This window comes from Python bivittatus, unplaced genomic scaffold, assembly GCF_059951505.1.
Source record: "Python bivittatus isolate LINGU-HERP-01145 unplaced genomic scaffold, Pbiv_v1 ctg000850_np1212, whole genome shotgun sequence".
Lineage (NCBI taxonomy): Eukaryota > Metazoa > Chordata > Lepidosauria > Squamata > Pythonidae > Python > Python bivittatus.
Window position 1 is genome coordinate 49,907,377 of NW_028277112.1, and position 24,494 is coordinate 49,931,870.

A 24,494-nucleotide genomic window follows, 5' to 3' on the forward strand; every position below is an offset into this window, starting at 1 on the left:
CATTCCTTACTATCAGGAGAATAACTTTCTTTACGTAGGATTATCCTCTTTGCTGAGTCCCAAGCTTTCAGAGCCCAAGCTCTTCATAAAATGACAAAAATCCATGTTTTAGGAATATTGTTTAACATTACATTTACCTGTTTAATTATTATATTTCTTTCATATGTGTTAACATATGCTGTAATTTGAAACCAAAACAAAGCTATGGCCAGACAAGACCAAATCACATGTGTTAAAGAGCTTTTACATTTCTTACAAATTAAGCACAAAAAAATCTTGATGTCCAACTTTTTAAATAATTCCTTAAAAGGTCCAATATGTTCAAATGAATTAATTTCATTCTTAAGTCATAAATATGCTTTACATTTCTTAAAATCTGGACCATCTGATTTTTTTAAATTGGATTTTCCAATTCCTCATTTCACAGTTCAGATATGTAGTTAATGCTAGCCTTTCTTATAAAGTTGAATTGTTGGTTTCGCTTCAAGTACTCCATCTCCGAAGGATTCTAGCATTGTAGATACTTCTAAGGCTGTTAAAGCATCTACTCGGTCAGTACATGTTTCAATTGTATATACTGAATATATTGCTATAGGTGAATTATACTTAGAATGCAATCTCTAGAAGTCTTTAAAACAACCATTATAAATTTTTTTGTAATAATTTTATTAAGAATTACATTATACAAATAAAACTAATACAAACTACAAAAGGTAAAAACTGCAAAAAAAATTTTTTTTTCTTCTGCACTTTTTTATTTTTCTAAAACAACCATTATGAATCATCTGGTTTCAGGTATCCCTTATTTGGCCCAGGCATTTCAACAGAAGATCTTCTTTGCTATCTTGAAGTTTGAGTTATTGCACGTTAATTCCTCAGGTGATTCTGGAATAAAACTTAACCACTTACCTATTAAGAACCAAAATATGTCTAGCAGCTTTCAAGGCTAGAAATAAAGATCCCTATTTAATCACTAAACTTGCCAAGTTTTGAAGTGGATTATGCACTTGCTCTCCAAAGAAGCCCCAAAAGCACAATAGTTGAAAAAGTTCTAATCCTAGAAAAGTATAGATATTAAAATGGAAGTCCAGTGGTACAATAGAAAATTTGATAGGTAAAAGCTGCCATCATTGTAAGGCAACCTCAACTGGCCAAAAATAACGGGTTTGGACTGCCACAACCATTTCCTCATAAGTTTCTCTATCCATGGAAAATATCTGATAGGAATTAAATTTGATTGGTGTCAACTCCTAGTGACTATATAGAATTTCTCTCTTAAAATATATATTAAACTTGATGTAATATTAATTTTAATTACATTAATATTAACCCAAAGCCTCAATAGAAGTTTTCACCATGAAATTATATCTACTGAAATTGCATCTATATATTTAGACATATTTAATTCAATATATTGTGATACGTTTTGAGAAAAATATAAACTCAAGTATTTTATGGAGCCTGTACATATTGTAAATTCTAATTTCTAATAGGAATCTATAAATAGGAAATTCATGTCTTCTTAGAAAACGGTTCATAAATTCAATTTGAACTACATCAAAGGCCTTTTCAGGGTCCAATGAAATTAGAACAGCTGATTCCAATTGATCTGCTGTGAGGTCCATTGCCAAATGGATATTATCAGATGCTTGGGTGTTTTTTATAAATCCAGACTAAGATAAATGGATTAAGGACTATTACTTTCTGTAGTCTCCTGATGAGTGTTGCAGTTAATATGTTAGCATCCATGTTAAGCAGAGATATTAATCTATAACATGCCCATGTAGTAGGATCTTTGTCATGGGAACTTAGTGTCATATAAGCTTCATAAAACTATAAAGGAAATGTACAGAAGTTAAATGATTGATTATATACTTCTAACTATCTAAGTGCCAATAAGTCTATAAAGGTTTTGTACCATTCAACTGTAAATCCATCAGGTTCAAGGGCTTTTTGCCATTTCATACATAGAATTGGATCTGTAATTTTTTGTAATGCTAATGGTTGTGCCGGTTTATTTTTATTTTCCTAAGAAACCTCTTCCATTTCAAAATTTCTCAAGAAATTAATAATTTGCTGTTCATTTACAGATGTCACCAATTTATGTAATGAGTCTAAAAAACATAAAACTTGTGATTAATAGAGTCTGTCATTGCTGACCTGAATTTCAGATATAAAATTTAGTTGATTTTGTTGTTTCAACTAATAAGCCAATAATTTTCCAATAATTTTCTGATTCCCAGTACTGTAGTTCTGATTAAGGCATTTCAGGGAATAGTCAAAGTATTCTGAACATAGTAGCTTCAGTTTAAAACTTAGGTGATAAAAATACTTGATTCATCTGTGGGGTTTCTGGCATATGACAAAAGTGAGTCTTTAACTATCTTTTCCAGCTGTATAAAATTAGAATCTCTAAGTCTCTTTTTTGCTGAGTCAATAGCAATCATGGATCCATGAATTAATGCCTTAAATGCATCCAAAAGGATTAGCATATTAGTAGAGCCCTAATTTATTTTTAAAAAAAGAACAAATGTCCTTGTTGATATATTCCACAAAGAAGAGTCACTTATAGGAGACGTGTTCAATCAGCTGGAATAGATTAAGTCATAGTTTTTAAGTTTCAGAATGAAAGTCACTGGAACATGGTCTGAGATTGCAATGGGGCCTACTGAGGAATCTACAACTTGCTCCGTCAAAGCAGGAGAAATAAAAAATAATCTATCCTAAAACAATTTTAATGTGCATGAAAAAAGAAAGTGATATTCTCTGTGTTTTGATGTTTAAAATGCCAAATATCTGTTAATGTGTATACTTGCAATACTTTCCAATTTTGAGAAGAGGTAATGATTTCTTATATTATTTCTATCTAAATTAAATTAAAATCACTAGCATTAATAATGTGTTAATCATTTGCAGAATATAATTAGAAAAACATCTTCGAAATATTTCAGAAGTGTTCTTGGCAGGACCATAAAAGGTGATCAGAGCAACAATGACATTAGCTATCTTTATTGCCAAGGACACTTCACAGTCACCATGTTCATATTCCACATCAATTTTAGAATTGCTATTAAACTTAAGAGCTACCCCACATGCTTTATTTGAGCATTCACTAATACAGGTTTTTCCAGTCCAAGTCCCAGTTCTCAAGTTGTCCTTTAGGTAGATTTTGTGTAACAAATAATATCTGGCTGTAATTTTTTCCAGTTTACAAATTTGTCCCTTTTTAAAATCTGAGTCCATTTACATTCCAGCTGATTACTTTATGTGTCATGTCTCCAAAGTATTTCTCAAGGTCATTTTCCCAGCATTATAGACAGCTCATACTGTAGTGAGTGTAAGTATCAATACATTAAAAAAAACACATTTAAATAATGAATATGGATTTAAGTTAAAAGATATTATACATAATACAAAAATACAAAAAGTGATAAAAAAAGAAAATACCTAACTGTACCAATATTTTAAAAAGCAAAAAAATAATAAATAAAAGGAAAAATAACTCAAGTTCAAACCTTCAGTTTGGCTTAGGTTACTGCCTCCCCTCTTTCCCAACTCTATTCTCTAATAGTAGCAATGACTGCTAAAAGGAGGGGGGAGAAGAAGAAAAAAGGGCAAGATTCTTATTCATCAAATAAGGACAGCTAATAAGAATAATTCTACAGTAGTAAATGAATGTGTAATTTTTTTTAAATCTCTTCTCCAAAAAAGAAGATAGAAGATTTAAAAAAAAAAAAAGTATTTACTTTCTTGTTTTTTGCCAGTGTATGTTCCAAATCAAAGTCTTTTCTTAACTTTAGCACTTTCAGAGGAAGATCTGGGTAAATCATTATTTTTCTTTCATGCTATTTTAAGTTATAAAAGGTGACCTCTGGTACAGGACTTAAACATTTAACAGTTATGGGGCAGATCTTCATGAGGGATTGCCTCTTGTTCTTAATCTCAAGTTTAAGAACAGCTGGCAGTGAGGTTTCCTGAATACCTTCTTCCATGCAAATTAACAAAAGCTGCTGCTGCTCTGCATCCAGAGATAAATTGATCATTTTTAAGCTGCTTCTGTTACCCATGTACTTTAAATAGCTCACTTTGCAAATTTGTAATGAGTTTGTCAAGAAATTGTTCTTGTCTTTTAAGAATTCTGATTTCAGGAGAAATAACATCTCTTCAAGGTTTCCAAATCTTTATACATTTAAGAGCTTCAGCATTCACAGTTTTAGGATCTCCATGGACCCCAGATATGCCATTTTTCAGATGGGCAAATCTTTCCATCTGTTTAGAAATTGACAGAAATTTCAATATTAATTCAGAGCTGCTTGTTTCTTCCTTTTGGGATAGTAATACATCACGGGTCAATATAGTTCAATCTAATCTGGCAGAATCTGGGGAGGGAGGCATTGCCCCTCCTCCCTGTCCAGGGTTTCAATAGAGTGCATGAGGTCATCCAGCCTCCCTTCTTCGTTATCTGGAGTAGAGCTCTTAGCTCAAGATGACAGAGGGGGAGGCATCTTCTCCATTTTACGGGGCACCATGTTAAAATAATACTATCTCCAAGTTCCCAAGGCAAACTGTAAATCTGTGGGCATAAATCACTGATCATTCAACTATCGACATGAGCAATTTAGTCCACAGGATTGGAGGAAAGTAAAGAGAGGCATCAACACCAGAAGTCTCCGTCATGACTTTATTGATCCCCCGATGCCCCAGTCCCTCCATCTAGCCCTTGCATTGTCACTGACCATAAAAGCGTCATTCATTATTCTGCCTTCATTGCTGGTGAGTGAAAGAGAAGGTAGGCACCTGAAGGACGTGCCTCTCACATAAAATGATGCTCTCTTTCCTTCTTCACCAGACATCGGAAGTCCAGAAATATGCACAGTCACTTGCTTATGTGTATCTACCAGAACTAAAGTATGAATGTGAAACTTTCTTTAGCTTTAAGAAACCTATGCTGTAATATTAATAAGAAGTTATATTGGCTTTCTTTAAAAAATGGATTCATGGCATCTTTGAAACGAGAGATACTTTTATGTCATAAAACGTGTCACTGGCACAAAAAGCTGGCATGGCAGACATAAAATCCAGAGAGTTATTATTAAAGTGGGCCAAAGTACTCCTCAGGAGAATAATTATGTATGTGTATTTTTATAAGCAGGATGTAAATATTAAGTTCAAGTTATTCTTTCTTTTGTATATTTCATATGTCCCTTCATTTATAACAGAAGTCCCAGATATACAATTGAATTTATTTTTATTTATTTTAATTTGGAAGCCTGGTTTATGGATTCTTGCCACCTTTACTCCATTATTAAACTGTTTTTCTAAATCTGTATTTAGCAAACTCTAATTACCCTTCAGCATACAATGGGAATTTAGCACTGTCAACATATGTCAAATAGAGACCATATTGCTTACATTGGAAAAGGATTATTTGAATCTGACCCATATTTCAGCAGGAGAACATCCAGAGCAAGTTAATTCTGAATGTTGAAAATGAATGTGGACATTCTGTTATTGCAGGCATAGGGGACATGTGGCCTTTCAGATGTTGGACTCTGAACAGCCCCAGTCTCGGTCTCCCATGATGGGAGCTGCTGACTAACAACATCTGGGGGCTGCAGATGCCAGCTGGAGCTCCATTCCTTTGTAGGAAGGGAAACACTGTCTTGTCATATCTCATAGAGGCACTGTACGCTTTCCAGCGTGTCACAGTCAGAAACTTTACTCTCCCTTCCTGGTGTCAGTGTGGCCTCTTTCCCTCATCCTGGCTGTAAAGAATTATCAAGCTAACTTTTTGAATAACCTATTTGACCAAACCTGCTTGGGAACTTCCTAAAATGGGGTAGGTTAACTACGAAGAGCATATTTCTGCTCATCGTGCTAGGAAAAGGAGAACTGGTGCCAACAGAATGTTTTTCTTAAGTAACTTAGTTGCACGTTAGAGGACAATTTAATCCAGACTGCATCCTTCCTAATGTGCCGTAATCAAATATTTAATTTCCACTCCATTAGTTTTCCACAATCTGTACCCTGAATAGTCATCAAAAACCTGTCACTGGAAAGGAAAATGATTACCAGCCATTTTATTTTGATTTATTAGAATGACTGTAAAACGTCTTATTCCACAGTTCTAAACTCATAAACACAGTGTAACCCCTACAAACTTACCTGGCAGTCCCTGCCTTATACCAGTTTAGATCCTCCAGTTATCAGAGAAATATAAAAGAAGTTTGGAAAAAGGTAATATTTACTGCTAGATAATTTTACATTGGTTAGATGCTTTGGGGATACTATCCTCCAAATTAAGAATAGATGTAAACAAGCTTTTCTTTTACAGATTAAATTTACTAATACATAATATGCTCCTTCTCACAAACCACACCTTTTTCTTAAGAGGAGCAGATGTAAAGTCTGTAACTGCAGAGGTCCTAGATGCTCATAAGAGATACAGAGTAGGTGATTAATTAAAAGTGGACTTCATTTGTAACTGTCCCTTTAAGACACAGGGGCTTTTCATGTGCTCAGAAATGACAGGTTGGTGGCCACCCAAATATGGCAGGTGTGATGCCCATAAAAAGAGGTGGGTTTCAATCATACAGTCAAGGCTGCCATCTTGAATTGTTGACTCCCTCCCCTCACGGACACCCTGGCTTGGCAAATTCCCCGAAACTTCAGTTCACTGCAGTCCAGAAAGGATGAAGGGAGAAGATAAATCCAGTGCAAGGTTCAAGTCTTTTTGCTGCAGAGACTATTGTGGGGAGGAGGGCAGCAACCTTGGGAGTTTTACTGGCAGGGCATGCACAGCAGTCAGTGTTTTCCAGATGAGATGTCCTTGAAGAGTTTCAGTAAAGCAGAGCAAAATTCCTTCAGCATCCATTTCTGCTACTTCCTCTAGTTCTTTGGTTACTTACAACCCATTCTTCAGCTTCTTAACTGCTGAACAGGGGGAGAAGGGTCAAAAAAGTCAAAATGGCAACTATAACCATATGGTCTAAGTCCTGCTCCTAGGTCGAATTCCATAGGGGCATTTCAGTCCTACAAGGTAGACAGACTTGGAAACTGACTTCACAGGATGACCAGAACTATCATTTATTGAGAAGGGCTGTAAGGGACCAAATCTTGCAAGTCTGCCCGTGTTTTTCCTTCCCTCCATCTTATACTCCAGAGAGTCGGGGGGAACCAACTTGAATCTCTTTTGAATACTTTCCTGGCCCCCCTAGGCTTAACATACCCTTCTTCTACACCTGTTGTCTTAATGGCTTCTGGATGCCTTCTCCAAGGTGATTTCTGTGGCCCCAGGGCTTTGATTGCACACTCACAGCAGCCATCTTGACTTTTTTGCCTGTTAAGGCTGATGAGAAAAAGTTGGGGTCTGTTTCCAAGGAGTTTGGTGCTGCCCATCACCACACAGATGACTCCTAGCAGCTTCTGCCTTCCTTATTATGCTGATATTTGAACAACACTGAAAAAGAGAGGATTTGTCCGTTATACCTTCTTAGTTCCAGGGCATTTGGGGGGCTAATTTAACAGCCTTTCTGCAGCTTGAACTACAGCCATTCAAACTGGTTTTCATCAGGTTGGTTTGGTTGGAGAGTACTGGAGGAAAAGTGTTTAAAAGGTTTTATTTTCGAATGCTTAAAAAAAGATCTTATATGCTAACATGATCTTCAGCTTTTAATATTTTGCCATAAATAATGTGGTGAGAGCTGTAAAAACAAAAAAAAATTAAAACTGAAGGAAGCATACAGTAGTATCTGGATACCAGATGGCACTAGCCAAATGATGGGACTGATTTAGTAAGGGGGGAAAAAAATTCTGGGATGTATCTTTTTGAGTCAAATTCACTAGGGAATAACATGGTTGCAAAAAGGCTAGAATCAGCAGCAAACACTATTAAATGTTAGACCAGGCTTGCTTACAGCCAGTTTTTTTTTTTAATGGGCTTCCTTGACATTTTCTACCAGAAGGATCCAAAGAGATAGTTGTGCCAGATCTCTTATTAGGCAGAGTGAACATACTGCCCCTAGTGATCCCCCTGAGGGCTCCCACAGCCATTATTTTCTGTTAGCAGTGAAGTCCCTGCCTCCTTGTGCTCCTTAAGCCAGCCTATTGCTCTCCATCACAAGTGCCCTGGACACAGCCTCATTCACCAATGTTGAATGCTGACACAGGGATAATTTGCATAGTCCTGGTGCATTCTGGGAAATGAACAGAAGTCAATGTATGCAATAGTGAAGTTAGACTTGTCTGACCAGGTCAAGGTGATGACCTGTAGGCTAATTCATGGGGATCATTTGCACATTTTGGGGTATTTTGGGACATGAACAGAAGTCACTGTGACCTGTAGTGAAATTAGGCTTTCTGACCACCTCAAGGGACTAACCTCCAGGTTACATTGTGGGGATAATTTATTTTGGTTATGTGTCAGTAAGTTGTTCTTAACAGGTAGATTTTCTCTGGGATGGTATATCTCTAACTTGGTATTCCATTAGTGTGTCCATTGTAACTGAATCAATTATGTTACTTCTTCAAGTGTTAGAGCTTCTCCTGGGAGCTGAGTCTTCCTGTAATGTGTCTGAAGTAGAATAATTCAAGCCTGGACATTTGTTCTTCCAGTGAGGACTCTAGGTTGATCTGGTCAATGATCTGTATGATTGATTTCTTGGCTTGCAGAAATACTTCCTTGCAGTATTCTCAGGACTCTTCTCCAACACCAATATTCAAAAATGTCAGTACACTTCCAATTCTGCTTGTTCAAAGTCCAACTTTCATTTCTATAGAGTATCACAGGGAATGTCACTGCTTGCATGATTCTGGTAACTTGAATATTCCTGGTGTGTTCTTGGAGGTGGGCGGGTGAACAGAAGTCACTGTGAGCTATAATTAAGTTAGACTTGTCTGATGAGGTTGAATTAATGACCTACAGGCTAACTTGTGGGTTAATTTGCATATTCTTAGGGTTTTCTGGGAAGTGAACAGAAGTCACTATGAGCTACAGTAAAGTTAGTCATAAAGTTAGTCTTGTCTGATCAGCTCACGAATAACCTGTGCACTTATTCATGGAGGTAATTTGCATATTCCTGGGGTATTCTGGGAGGTGAACAGAAATCATTATGAGCTATAGTGAGATTAGTCTTGTCTGACCAGCTCAAGGTAATGACTTGCAGGCTAACTCATGGGAGTCCTTGGTGCTCTCTGAGCTTTGTTGTTTGTTTGCAGACATTTCATTACTGATGCTGTTACTTAGTTGGGTAATGGAACATTTGCAAATGAACAATAAAGTTTAGAAAACACCAAGGACTCCACTGTTCAACCCTGAGCTGTGTATATTCTCCTCTATTGTAACTCATGGGAATAATTTACATATTTGTGTGGTATTCTGGGAAGGAAATAGAAATTTGGTTTGTATTATTATTTTTGTCTGGTTTCTTACAACTCTGTTTGGCAAAGGTAAAAGAAATTCAGAATATTATGTCTCGATGTAAGATCTCTTAGCAGTTATGCGGACATTGTAGGAGGAGAGCTATGTTAGCCTATGGTTACAAAAAAAATCAGAAGTCTGATAGCATAATGCCTTTAAAAAAAAAAAAAACGTTAGAAAAGGTGCTACCAGGTTCTTCTGATTTTATGTGGGAAGTGTTTACTGTAATTTAGGGATAGGAAAAGGGGTACTTCCAACCAATGTAATCACAAATGCTTATTTAGATCTCCATTTTGCTTTTGTATTAAACTGTTTTTTAACAATTTAAAAGAAAAACAAATACCTGCATTGAAATAATCAGGAATGGGTAACCATTGACCTTTTTCCAGAAATGCTTGGCTAGCCATCATTTTAAACCACTGATAAAAAGATATGTCCCTCCCAGAACAGCAGGGAAGGAAGAAGGATGTATGCGAGATAGAAACAAATGACAGAAAAGGAGAGGAAAAACCGGCGTAAGAAAGAGAAAGAAGATGGCCCAGTCCACTGCCAGAATATGGTCCTGAACAAAACACCTCTAAAAGAATATATATTTTCTGAGGGAAAAAAAGGCTCCCTCACCATCAGTCATTGTTCCTACAAAATAAGTTATTCTCACAGTTAGTATCTGTTTAAAATAGCAGTGTCTGTTATAATATTTGTTTATTAACAAGCTGATTTTTCTCTGAGGAGCCACATTTTTCAACATGAAATTTGAACCTGAAGCCCATTAGTCTTTTTAAATTAAAAAAAAATCTTTTTGTTTCTGAAGGAAGAAATAATTGAATAAAACTTAATATTACAAGGAAAAAGGGCCTCAGATTATGCAGTCTTGCTTTCACGCCAAAATTGCTTAGAAGTACTTCTCAGTTGCTTAGAAGTACATAAGAAGAGTAGTCCCAAGTGACTCTTGATCCATAGAAGAAAAGGGAGCAGTTTCCTTTTCATTTGATTTCTCCAAAAACATTGTGTTTTTAATTGTTGTGCTTGAAGGTTCATGCACTACAATAGAAAACAGGGCTGTGCAGCACTGTGGATTTAATTCCCAAAGGGTCCTTCAGAGTACGTTGTGTATATGTGTGAATGTAGCAACATTCTGCCACTTTTTCAAGCAGCGACTGTGATGCAATTCTGGAAGAAGCCACAGCTACTTGAAAGAATGGCAGAGAGGTGGTACATTTGTATTCTCGCATACTCTGAAGCATCTTTATGGAAATTTGATCCAAAGCCTTGCACAGAGAGAGGCCAAGAAAAGATAGAAGAAGATTATAAATCCTATGAAATTAGAGTGGTGAAACAGTAAGTCTTTCTTTCAGTTGCATAACACTGAAAGCGCATCCTATTTTGATCCTAATACTTTTAGGTTCTAAAATTTAGAATAAACCCTTTCAAATAAGCATGAAACAAAATTGAAAACTAATTAATAAATAAATGTTAGGGATTGTCATTTGTTTTCAACGTGAAATAGATGTAGAGAGTTCAGTTTATTTGCATGATGGTTAAATACTGAGTTCCTTACTACATTAATTCGTGGCACTCCAAGAATTAACATAGTGATTCCGGTTTTCTAAAGCCAAAAATGTTCTTATCTAATTTAATAATCAGTGTAACCAGTACTTATAACTGCTAACTTCCATTTATTCATAGTTCTGATTTGCCAAATGCTTTTCATTCCATATGGATTAATAAATTATGTATTTTGTGAAGTGGAGAAAGTAATGTGCAATAGCTGAAAAGTAACAGTTGTTTATAACCAACTTAGAAGGATGTGTGTGTGTGTGTAATTTGCATTCTTTCTGAAATTTAGCAAAGCAGCATTATCACTAGGCTAAAAATATAGTCATAATTAGTAAACATTGACTTTCTAATCTGAACCTGGTATACTTTATTGCCCCCTACTCTACAAGTTCTCTTTATGCTTTTGAAATAAGTTATTACATAGTACAAACCTTCATTTTTAGGTTCATAATTCAACATGCAAAATAACTGTTCAGGAAACAGAAAGTTCCTGATGTTATTTCCTGTATTTCAGTTATGAATTATTATTGTAGTACACAGTAACATGATTAATAATGAATATAGTTTATGCAGTTGATCACATCTACTGGATAAACATCTGGGTGTGTTGCTTTTACTGTGGGCATATGGGTAGTAGTGAGAAGAATATATTTAAACAGTTTGCTGTGGGAATTTATAGTATTTTTTAACCATAAAGTCCTTCCACCAAGAATGAAATGGTTACAATAATCATCTACAGTGTAACACCTCTAAGAGGAATTCAGGGGAGCACAGAATTACGAGACTCCCCTTTCCTTAAGATTATCTCTTCCACTTTGCTCTGCTGGGAAATGAAACCAACATTCTTCACAATGAAATGTCACATCCATGTTAGCAGTACATTAGCAAATACATAGAATGAGAATTGGAATTACTGCAGCATCAAGCAAGCTTTATAGTATTAACATTTATTAAAAGACAAGACTTTTCATTTGAAGCAGTTGCACAAAGGATGAAACCAATAGACAGACAGATCTTTATCTGCTCTAGCCAGAAATATACCAGTGTTCTTAAGGATAAGAACTAAATTTTTAAAAATGTGTTAGCAGTAGGCTTTCAATGCTGTTTTACGTTGTTTAGTATTTTAATTTTTAATCAATTGTATTGTTACTACATGTTTTATTATTTATGTTGTACCCAATCTTGGTGACATTTGTAGAAAGATGGTGTAAATATGGTAAATTAGCTAACCAGATAAACATTCCAAATGTTAAGGTTCTGTCTATCACAGAAGCGCTTTAAAATTTCTGAACTTCATCTTCACCCAAGATGTTTAACTATAGCAAATGGTAAGTATTAATGCATCCCAGCTGGACCCATTTCCCCACACTACTTCTTCCCTCAGTTTGGGCAGCTATCCTTAAGGTGCCTTTCTGTGGTCCCATAAAAATAAAGGTGGCCTTGAGACCCTCTTCACGAGCAGACCCATTGACCCTAGAGCAAAGGTTGTGTTCTATGGTTAGTATGAACTATGAGTATGCTTATCTTGAAACCATGGGCAAGCACTTCTGTAGTTGCATCACTTGAGGAGAGGGGGCAGTGAATGACTTTGAAGTGTGTCTCCGCAGCCCACAGATGACTTTTATGTTCTGTCTTTCTCCTCTCACATTGGTTTTACTATCACAGGTTTATTCCTGAGGACTGGTCTGCCTGCAGTGTGACCTGTGGGGTGGGCATCCAGGTGCGGTTGGTGAAGTGCCAGGTGCTGCTATCCTTCTCTCAGTCTGTAGCAGATCTGCCCATTGATGAATGTGAAGGGCCCAAACCAACATCTGAACGAGCTTGTTATGGTGGACCTTGCAACGGAGAAACTGGCGAAGAGACTGATCTGTTCTCTAGAGGCTCAGAAGATTTTGATGAACTTTACGACTGGGAATATGAAGGCTTCACTGAATGCTCTGAGGCTTGTGGTGGAGGTGAGTTTGATTTGCATCTTCTTTCACTTCTACGTTTCATACATATTTGACTATGGAATTAATGTGTTTGGATCCAGACTATGGGGGGGGGGTTGCATTTAGACTTCTTTGAAATCAGTGTGACTTGAGTCATGTCTGCCTGATCCGGCTAACTTAGCCAGGATCCACCTCAAAGTTAGAGCCTTGAGATTTCAAACTATGTATTTGTTTGCCTTCCTTTTTTTTTTATTGAAGTTGCTGGAAAATAGTAGGAAGGCTTGGTCAATGTCTAGCATATAGGATATTTTATAAATTAACCTCATACTAATTCCCTAAATCCAATCTAGATTTCTTTCTACTCACTGAAATGTGTGTCAAGAAACCCCTGAAACATAAAATAATGTGATGGTGATATTTAAAAAAGGTTTCAGGTACAACCAGTGTTGATACCATTTAATGGTATGATGTAGTGGTTAATATGTTGAACTACAACTGGGGAGACCAGGTGTAAACCACCCTCAGCTAAGTATGTTCAATGAGTGACTTTAAGCTGACTACTTTCTCTCAGCACTGTCTACCTACCAAGGGCATTGCATGGATATAAAGAAAGGAAATCCCCACATAAGCCAACTTAAGATGGTGGAAGAAAAACAGGGTGGTGATGTTGTTAAGAATAATAATAATGATACATGTATCAACTATTCCTATCTGCTCAAAGTTTAGCATTGTTATTCCTATATTATACAGAATATTATAGAGAAAGGTAAATATATTTACTTTTGTAAGCAAAGAGATGTAAATCTGAAGCAGCAAGTTCCTTTTTCTTTCCCTGAATGTACTGGTGACTCAGCTAGTTTTAATGCCAAATGATATTAGCTTGGACAGCCTGGCAGGTTGGGGCTGAGAGTGTGGCTTCCCTGAGATCATTCACTGAACCCATTGCTGATGAAAGATTTCAAGCAATGATTCCACTCTCCAATTAGAAGTTATATTAGATACACACAGCACTTAATTATATTCCAAAAACCATGGTCAGTATAGCATCTCCAACCTTCTTTTACCAGAGAAGGCCTGGTGAAATCATAGCATCTATGGCAGTGGGAATTCTGGGAGTTGAAGTCCACTCATGTGAAAGTTGCCAAGGTTGAGAAACATTGATCTATGGAGTATAGAACTATGTATTTAGAGTATTTATAATGCTACTCCCATCCTTGGTTTCTTACTGTTTGTTCACAGACTTTCGTTGTGCCCTCTCTTGTATATCACAGCAAAAACTATGATATGGCCTGTAGAAAATGTTCACCTTCTGGTTGCCAAGTAGAAAGCCAAGAATACTTATTTATGGTGATGTTCCATTTAGAGGCACCACACATTCTTGAGGCAACTGGCAATGGGAGGGAAACTCCTTGGGGTTCTCCGTGGGCTATGCACTTTTCCCAGATTATAGCCACTGTGCAAAGTTGCCACAACGCAGAGATTTCCATCAGCTTCACCAAAATATTCATAATGTGAGAATCAGCCTTCAATCTTCTTGTTTAAAAAGGAAGGGTGGCTCTGTAGGAGAACTATTGGAAATGAGGTCCAGATGTAAAACCATTTTGAATTGAGAAGGTATCAAAATTCACAGCTGGGGTCTTTCATATGACTAATGTAGTAGCCTGCTTGTTTACATTTCCTGCTGACCACTTACATTTGGGGCAGAGAATCCTGTTTTTAGAGAGAGAAGCTAAGACAGGAAGCATCAGGTGTCATTTACTTTACATTGCCTGACGTCTGCTTCGTAAGCAGAGACATATGGATCGCAAGCACAGGGCTCTCGCGTATGTATTTCTTTTTCCTGAATCTGTTGGTGACTCAGCTGGTTTTGATAGCTTATCCCACCAAATGACATTAGCTTGGATTTAAAGGGGAGAGAAAAAACATATGGCAGAAATAACTAACGAAAAGAGTGCCTGAAGCTAATAAACTTGGCACTTAAAGGAAAAGTCAAGGAGTATCACCATTTATGCCTGTTATGAGAATTGTTTGTTATACATTGTGTCCAATCCAAATTCCATGATTTTAGTATAATTGTTTATGGAGAGCTATGCACCTAACAATTCTAATCCTTAACTTCCTTAATTTTTCTAAAATGCTTATCTTCTTTAACTTCTCTGAAATTGAGATTTACCGTACAAAAATTATGTTTACATAATACATTGTAGTATTTCAAAGGGTATGAATAAACTCTGTATAATAGGAAAGTCATACAGAGTGAACTCTTTCCAACAGTTCATCCACATCCCATTTCCTAACCGCAGCAAGATGCAGCTTTTCTTTGCTACTTTGTTCTGAGAGGCAGTTAAGGAAACAGCTTCTGAAAGTGGCACAAAGGCTTTAACCTTTGCTATATCACAGTAGTAACTGGACACAGGTGGCAGCTCTGTGCATCAAACTTGCATCCAGGGCAGCTCACCTATCGTGGCCCTCAAGTGTTGTACTCAATGCCAAATCCAAGTCAAAAGAAAGACTGAAATAAGGTACAGTAAATAATGTTGTTTGGCTGCACCACTGGCCAGTTATCTCCTTTCCCTAAAGCGGTGTTTCTGAACTTTGGCCCCTTGAAGATGTGTGGACTGCATGGGCTGGCTGGGGAATTCTGTGAGTTGAAGTCCACACATCTTCAAGGGGCCAAGGTTCAGAAACACTGCCCTAAAGGAAGTACAGAACCAAAAAGAATATCCATACAGCTTCCAAGGAAACACATTTCGCTTGCTTGCTGCAGAGCTTTGAGCAAAATCAAACCTAACTTGATCTTCTTGTGAAAACGTCCATTTCTGCAAGCACCTCAGTCTGAAGTTTTGCATTCATGCATCCCTTTCACGCAAGTGTCATCCTACTAAATGAAGCCTTCATAAGTAAATAAAAAGTAAAGACAGAGATTGTGGCTTGAGAGGGTGGTGGAGATGAAATTACCATAGAACCACAGTGTATGTTAAAATCAGAAAGTCCTATCATGATAAAAGAGTAGCTTGTTTGGTTGCCAATGATGTCAACCATCTCATCAGATGTACTGTACTGAGGGAAGTGAGAAAGATACTGCATTTATCATGCATTGCTGTTACTAGTATCGTATCATATTGAGACAACCCTGGTTGTGATCTTCATAATCAGTTGTCAATACTGATTATGCAAATTCACCAAATACTGACCACTTAATCTCAGACCCAGTTCTTACAGAGATACTTTAATGGTACTGAGTAAAAATGGAGTACTGCCACTGGACTTTGGGGCTATGTTTGTATTTATTATCCTTTCTCGTGTTTATTTATTGCCCTCCATTTGTTCAGCTAAGTGTCTTACAGTTGTTAGCAAAATGGCTGCCTTGCCGCATGTTTGAAGAAACACTTTCTGTTCAAATAATTAAAATGAAATAAATACATCTGAAATAATCTTACACGACAGATAATTGTATTTTTTCTACTCTCCATAGATGAAATATAATAGACACAGAAGTAGGATTTTGCCCTCAAAGGAATAGCAGCCAGAAGGAACTAATTAGTAATTTAGTCTATATTCAGTGGCTACGTCTTCCACCGCTGTCATCAAGTATCACATAACAATTATGCTCTGCTAGTAGATGTAAACATTGCAAATCCCATTTGATGGTATATTGAAAGTGAATTAAAAGCTACTTAGATTCATATCATGTCCTACTCTTGCACCACGTAGCATTTTAATTTGCCAGTCATAAATTGGAGAGATTTTTAAGGGAAAATAAACTCAGCTTCACTGTGTTAAAATTACCAATATTTTTTAAAACTTGAATCTCAAATACTCAAATTGGAATGACTGGGGTTTTTTCCTCCCAATTCTGAGCAGCTTTTTCTCATTATTTATTGCTGCATTCACTTAAAGCCTTTTTTTTTTCATCCTACTCTTCAGATAGAATGTTTTCCACAGCAGCTTACATATAACCAGCAAAAGCAGAACAGTCTTTATTTGCAAACTTACAGTCTGTAAGATACTATACAAAAGGAAAAAGAAGAATAAAGAAGGAAAAAGAACAAACCAAAGTTGGGAGCAAATCATAAAGTTAAATAGTATTTTTTAGTTCAAGAAAAGGAGCATCCCAGAACAGGAGCTTGTCCTACAGTTCAGCTGCGGCCTAATTACATAACTTGATTAGAAAAGAATATTTGGCTTCTTTATTATGTATTATGTTTTAATTATTTTATATTATGTTTATATTGTATTATGTTTTATATTACATTTTATATTGTATTATGTTTATATTACATTAGGTTTTAATTATCTTATTTATTTACAGTACTTATTATTTCTACTACTTCCCTTTAAAAGAAATTTTTGAAGCAGTTTATCATTAAAAATTACAATTATGATTTTAAAAGAATCTATTAAAGCAATTATTCAGACACATAGGTGGTCACTGCAGAGTGGAAATAAAAAACATTAATATGTCACAGAATGCCGAAGAAATGCTATTTTTCACTGGGAATGAATGAACGCATTGGATCAGTAGCTCAGTTATGGAAGGAGAATGAATACCAAGTTCTGTATATCCAAGGAAATATACTGGGGAACAATCAAAACAACTTCAGCATGATTTGAAGCATCATATTACCACCAAGGGAGGGAGAACACCTAAAGTAATATTGCCAAACATTAGAAATGTATACTAACATGAAGGGTAAATTTTCTTGGCTTAATATTTCCTTTTCAAATCAGTCACTAGTATTATTTATCCATTTTTTTCCCACAGTGGGAGCGTCTTTGAAATCATTAAGATTTTTTTTTAATGTCTTAACATGCTGAAAGCTACTAGCAAATTTATCTTGGTAAGTTGTTACAAGTAGTGACATTAGTAGATCAGGAAATGTTTCACAGTTATATGCTAATATTATAGCATTCTGTGCACATTCGTGTTTGTATATAGCTACAGTGAGGAGCTGTTGCAAAAATGCCTTCCCCATGGTAATGTTGAAAATCACACTCAGGGTTTCAGGGATGACTTGAAAGGGACCCATCCTGCAATATGTTGCTTCATTTCATTCTTTATCCCACAGCTGTAATGTGCTATATTTCAGGGTTGATGTTGTTGCCCTCATTATGTGCAACTTGGGGCACTTTACAATCCTTTCCTAAAGCAAGGGTTGTTCATGCTACTTCCCACACATTATCTTCTATATATCAGTTGCATGAGATGGATCACTACCATCCCCGTATTGCAAATCTGCAACAAAGAAAAAGCAGCTAGTTTAAGATGGTCTGCAGAGTACATGGTGGAAGGTTGACTTGAACCGGTGATTTAAGTCAATGCGGCAATCAGTAATAAGATTTGGAGCACAGGGTTTACTCACTATTCTAATCTGACTCTGGGTAGATGGATGGCATACTACAGAAAACCACCAAGCATTTTTCCTTGCTATGAAGTGCTATATATAGCCCTTTTCTGCAATAATGAGAAGCATGTGAAGCATATCATGCCATTTCATATATTATGCAGCATCTGTTTGCCAAAGATGCACATATGACAAAGAACTGGAAAGAATTCCAGTGCTCTGACCAGTCTTTCCATACATTACAGACTTGCAAACATGCAGTTGTGGTGTTCATACTTGACTATTTTAAGTGTAGATTTAAACCTGTACTTTTGTGAGCTTTGCTTTACTGCTGTTCCTATTATTTACATGGGGAAGCCTTTTTTTTTACGTTGGGGGGTGCACACGCATAAACTCTCACCAATAGCACACCGGTAAGTTACAATTTATGACTTAGACCTTTTTCTGTTCATGGCAACTTCCCATTTTCACAAATCTGTCCTGTCCTGTTTTGACATCTGTCAGTGGCAAAACACCCAATGAAATCACATTCATCATGTCTCTTTTCCACACAGTTTGAATTTTTGTGTGTATTGTATCCCCAAATACTCATTTGTCTGCATTTTTTACCCATTTCTGTGTATTTTTTTAAGCCAAGAAATTTAAATTCGGTGAAGCTCATGAACAAATGTCTGTGGCATTCTGTGTCTTTGTTGGGATACAGCAAAATCAGGCTAGCATGGAATAAAGCAAAATAAGGCAGGCTTAACAACTCCAATAATTTTTGTTTATTTGTTTTGTTTTGTTAAAATACGATGTTATTTTGAGCAATAATGCTTTGACCCATTGCAACAAAAAGTCATGTTGTTTGTTTTAAACTTTGGCCTAAAAAAATAAGAAGTCAGTGTGCTGTATATTCTGTACAGAGGGCCGTGTTATTTTTTCTCATTCAGCATCATTTTTCTAGCTTGCTTGATGCTTTTATAAACATTCTGTCATCTTCAAAAGATTTTGATGCTTCAATGAATTGAAGTACTGTGCAGCTTCTTCGACTACACTCTTTTTTAACTCTGGTGCTAGTTGGGATGCCAAAGGTTTCACCCAAGCTAAACATCACCATTCAAGTAAATCTTGAAATTACAGTCAGATGACCTTTGAACAGCGTATCCAGACAGCAAAGGCAGTTCATGCACACTGTGTCAGAGAAAGAGAATATCTAGCATCTGGTTTCCTGAGGCCTGGGGCAGGCTGTTTATTCCAGCACTAAAAACAGTAATGAAAACACTGGTGTGCTGCAGTGAATTTGCATATTTTAGCTTCCCTTAATTAATATAAGTGTCCTAAGATGGCGGGGAGGTGTTGTACTTGAAGTCTGTCAAGACATTATTTTTTTTTTTATAAATGTTTTTTTATTTTTACAACAAACACAAAACATACATGAACAAACAAAAACATAAAAAGGCATAAAAAAAGCATCTTCCATTTTATACCGTGTGTCAACCAGTTACCAACTCGTTGGTGCCCCTTTCATAATCTTAAATTCTCATATCATCTATTCAAAATATACTTGTATACTTATCAATAAACAATTATTAATCATTCATAGCTAATCTATAGAATCATTTATTACAAAAAAATTTAACTTTCAATAGGATTAGTAATACATTTTCATCTATCGATTATATGTGTATATATATAATAGTTAATATCAAATTTCTATTATAAAATTTCCTAATCCATTACATTACTATATTTTCTCATCTAATCATTAATAAAAACAAATCCCGTGTCATATAAAATTACTTATCTTCTTACTCTAATATCAAATCTCAATTTAACTCATCTCTGCACATTCCATAATTTTCAATAACTTCCTCCTGCATAAGTACTTTTTAATTTTTCAAATTCTTAAAAGTTACAGTTCTAACCAGTATCAGTTACAGTATCAGTTACGGTTCTAACCAGGTTACAGTTCTAACCAGATTCTTCACTACATGTTTCAACAAAAATGTCTCTAGTTTAAAATCTATATGTTACTATATTCAACCATATATAAATTTTAGTCTAATCTCTTAAGACATTTACAATCAAATACAATTTTTAACTATACATCTCAGATTTATACTTTATTCCAGCGCTTGCATAATTTTGAGTTCACCCTTTTCATTCAATATCCCAAAATATCTAACTGTTTATTCCTTTTTCTATGTTATTGGATAAGAGAAAGCAATAATAAATGTCCTTTCAAACATTCTGCTTTTTAAAGCTTCTGTCAGTTCCATCATTGTTGTATTCCCCTCGTTTTTTCTTTAAACATCTGAAGTAGTTTCTTTCAGTGTTGTTTTACTTCTTCTTTTTGTGCATTCTCTTAATACGATTTTCCATTATAATCTTGTATAATCTTTTTCTCACCCTCAGTGCCAAGAACAAGTCTGTCCCTCTTCATTTATCAGTTGATTAACCCTTTTAATTCTCAGTTTATAGGCCTCACAATAATTCTGTTTAATGCTTCTGATTTCTTGTACTATTTCTTCCTTTTCCATTGATCCCATTTTATGTTTAATTAAGTCCATTTTAGCTTTAATATCTTTTTTTCTTTTTTTTTTTGCGGGAATTTCTGCAGCTCTTCTTCCAGTTTTTTATAGTCATCCTCAATAGTTTAAAGATCTTTTTCTACATTGTGTTTCTCGTATAGTCTATTGTCTTGATAAACCTTCATTGAGTCAAAGGATTCTTTATCTTTGTTCTTGCCAAAAATAAGAGAAAAAAAGAAGCAAAAGGAGAAAAAGAAAAGAAAAAAGAAAAAAAAAAAGGAGAGGAGGGGAGAGACTAAGTCTCTTTAAAAAAAATCCAACTGGGAGGGGGGAATGGAAAGCAAAGCAGAGCTTCTAGCAGAAAAAAGAGCTACTGCCACTAATCAAGGCTCTTGTGACTAGCTCAAACTTTCCATCTTGATATTTTCAAAATCGCTTTCAACTCCACTTTCTTGTTTATAGTTACGGATGGCACCTGTATAAACATGCACATCCCACTATCTTTTTAGAAAGCACAGAGTCCTTGAGCATGCGTCACAATGGAAGGAAAAAAGCACTAAGTCGCGCCTCTAGATGGCAGTGCAACTTTCTTTCATTTACTTTCTCTTAACTCCACTTTCCCCATTTCAAAATCAAAAAGTATAAATTTCTTATAACAATAAAGAAATCTTAGTCAAAAAAAAGGCTTAAAATAAAGAATTATTGAATATTAAAAAGAAAAAGCCAATCCAGTTAAAAAATATATTTTTTTAAAAGAAAAACATCTTGTCAATTCCACTAAAAAGGGAAAGTTGAAAAGAAATTTTTTTTTTCCCCCTTCTTTTTTTATAAGATTCAATCTCGCCGCTTAATCCACTTTTCTTCACTTTTAAAAATCTCTTTAAGTTACTTAAGGTGTTCTCTAAGAATAGTTGAATAATAAAAGTCCATCTCACCCAGTTGACACCCCTCTCTTCCTTCTTCCTTTGGAACTGTCCCGGCTTTCGCAGCCATTTTTGGCTGGCTCTCCTCCGCCAGCTTCAAGAGCTTCTCCCGGGATCAATCTGGAACTTGCGGCATCCCTGAGATCCGCGGGACGCGCCCTTTACGATCGCCATCTCTTCGGGACGGCTTAGGTCCGTCGGGACCGTCCAGGGGAGGAGATATCAGCTGCGATCCTGGGAACCCAGGATCGCCCGCCGTATCGCCGCGACGCCATCTCCGCCCTCCGAACATTCTGTCATCTTCAAAAGATTTTGATGCTTCAATGAATTGAAGTACTGTGCAGCTTCTTCGACTACACTCTTTTTTAACTCTGGTGCTAGTTGGGATGCCAAAGGTTTCACCCAAGCTAAACATCACCATTCAAGTAAATCTTGAAATTACAGTCAGATGACCTTTGAACAGCGTATCCAGACAGCAAAGGCAGTTCATGCACACTGTGTCAGAGAAAGAGAATATCTAGCATCTGGTTTCCTGAGGCCTGGGGCAGGCTGTTTATTCCAGCACTAAAAACAGTAATGAAAACACTGGTGTGCTGCAGTGAATTTGCATATTTTAGCTTCCCTTAATTAATATAAGTGTCCTAAGATGGCGGGGAGGTGTTGTACTTGAAGTCTGTCAAGACATTATTAAAGAATGCGGTACTCTGGGGCTTCTTCTAGAATTCTTCATCTCAAAGTGTAGAAACTTTCAAAGTGTGCTAGATCATAGGGGGTGAAGGAGACAGAATTATGGGTTGAGCTTTCCTTGTAATTAGTCTTTTGATTTCTGAAAGTATATTGCCCATTGATAGTGGGTATTTAAGGTTGTCTTCAGAGCCACAAATGCTGGAAGCATATGTAATTTTTTTTACATGAAGGGTTATGACAGAAGAAAGGAACGTCTTGTGATCTCTAGGCTGGATGCAATCTATAGGGCTTTCCTTTCTAGTCTGCATGCACATTTCTGCTGTTTAATAAAAGTTTCCTTTCGTGGCAAGCAAGGTTTCTTAAACACAATGAACATGAATGGCTTTTTCATATAGAATTGTTGCTGGGAAGGGAAGGACTAATCCTCTGTAATTAAAAACCCTAAGCACTCTGTGAGAATAGGTGGGTATAACTAGTGGCACACACATCATGATGCCATTGTGCAAATGGCACAATTATGTGATGGTATCTGACCCAAGAATTTAAGTTACATCCTTTGCATCATGGTGTCAGGATGGGCAGGAAAAGGAAAATAGACCTCCTTTAAAAAAACCTCACATACCACACACATGATAATAAGTTTTTGTTTTTTTTAAAGCTTCCTTTGATAATCAACTATTTACGTATGGAATGAAAAATGGAAAAGAGAGAGAGAATGAGAAGCAAGGAGAATGAAAGGTGATGAAAGAGAAAAGGAGGGCAAGAAAGAATAAAAAGCCAAGCGTGGGAGGGAGCGTGAAGTAAGAGTATGTGAATGAATGTACATGTGAGGGAGAGCATGGATGGTGTGAATGGCCTAGGCAGTTGCTCCTGAGTCATTTATATCCTTTTGGCTGAGTATATTCAGCATCCTTCTTTACAATGGAGCAGCAAACTGAAATATACTGTCAGAATCTCCAGCAATCAATCTATCAGCTCATTTGAACACAGCAGACCTGACACATACCTTGAAGACGAAGACCTCTGCCAAATCTGACTAACCATAGGTTGCGACTCATTATCAGGTCTGGAAGTGAGGGTAGCACGGAACCCTGATCTCTGTCCACAGTGCTTTTTTAGCTAGAGCTTTTAAAAATTATCTGTAAGCTTTTGCAGACAAATTGAAAGAAATACTTAAGTGTTACCTGGATTAATTGGTTTTCTGTGCCATTTTACAAATATATCCATAACTCTAGCTGGAATAAGATCCCCAAGCCATTTCAATCCCATCAAACTCACTAAAACACAATAAACTTGTACTTTCTTTCTGGTGGCTATTTAGGGTTTCTAAATCTTTGTTCCATGTTCCATTTCTGTAGGTCCTGAACACCCAATTATACTGATATACGTGTTGCTATCCAGTACGCTAGTGTTAACTTAGTGCTGGATTCCACTTTAGAACTATAAACGATAAATGCGTGCACTTCCTTTAGCTGCCGGCAATAGGGTTGCATCACTCTATTTCTTCCTAGGGAAAAAGAATAAATCAGCTACCACATCTAATCAGAAAAAAAAGGATGATAACATTTTTCAGTTGTCTAAAAGACACATAGTGTATCTGCTGTGTGGCACTATGTTTCCACTTCTATGTCACTATGCTACTCAGTGGGTAGCAGCCGTGTGTGAGGCTGCCCTTTTGACAGTAGAGAGTATCCGATTGCTTTCCCAGAGGCACCAAGCTCCCAAGCTGCTCCAAAGGATCCCTTGTTAGTATCATGTCTGCACTTCTCTTTGCTGACTCTGTGCTTGGAATGCAGCCTGCAGGATTTTAAACATTAATTTGATTTAATTTGATTTGTGTGTACAGGTGTCCAAGAGGCTGTAGTGACTTGCCTGAATAAACAGACCAGAGAATTTGCAAATGAAAATCTATGTGTGAGCAGTCGGCGCCCCCCACAGTTGCTGAGATCTTGTAACCTGGATCCTTGTCCCCCAAGGTAGGCTGCTGTTTGCTCTTTGCTTCTCCTACATATGGGTCCTCAATGCCTTGAGAAGTAATTTGCACTTTGCCACGTTGTATTTCAAAGACAGAGAAACTAACACAATTGGGAACATACTTCTTGGCATCTAGCAGAAATAAC

The 24,494-nt window shown here is 36.5% G+C and overlaps 1 protein-coding gene across 1 annotated transcript in view; it reads left to right on the plus strand.

Moving 5' to 3' along the window:
- ADAMTSL1 (ADAMTS like 1) overlaps positions 1–24,494 on the plus strand; it is a 259,610-nt gene that overhangs the window by 162,743 nt on the left and 72,373 nt on the right. The window contains exons 14-15 of the mRNA XM_088130277.1: positions 12,641–12,930; positions 24,221–24,350. Coding sequence (XP_087986403.1) covers positions 12,641–12,930; positions 24,221–24,350 — 420 coding nt within the window. The remainder of the gene's footprint in view (positions 1–12,640; positions 12,931–24,220; positions 24,351–24,494) is intronic.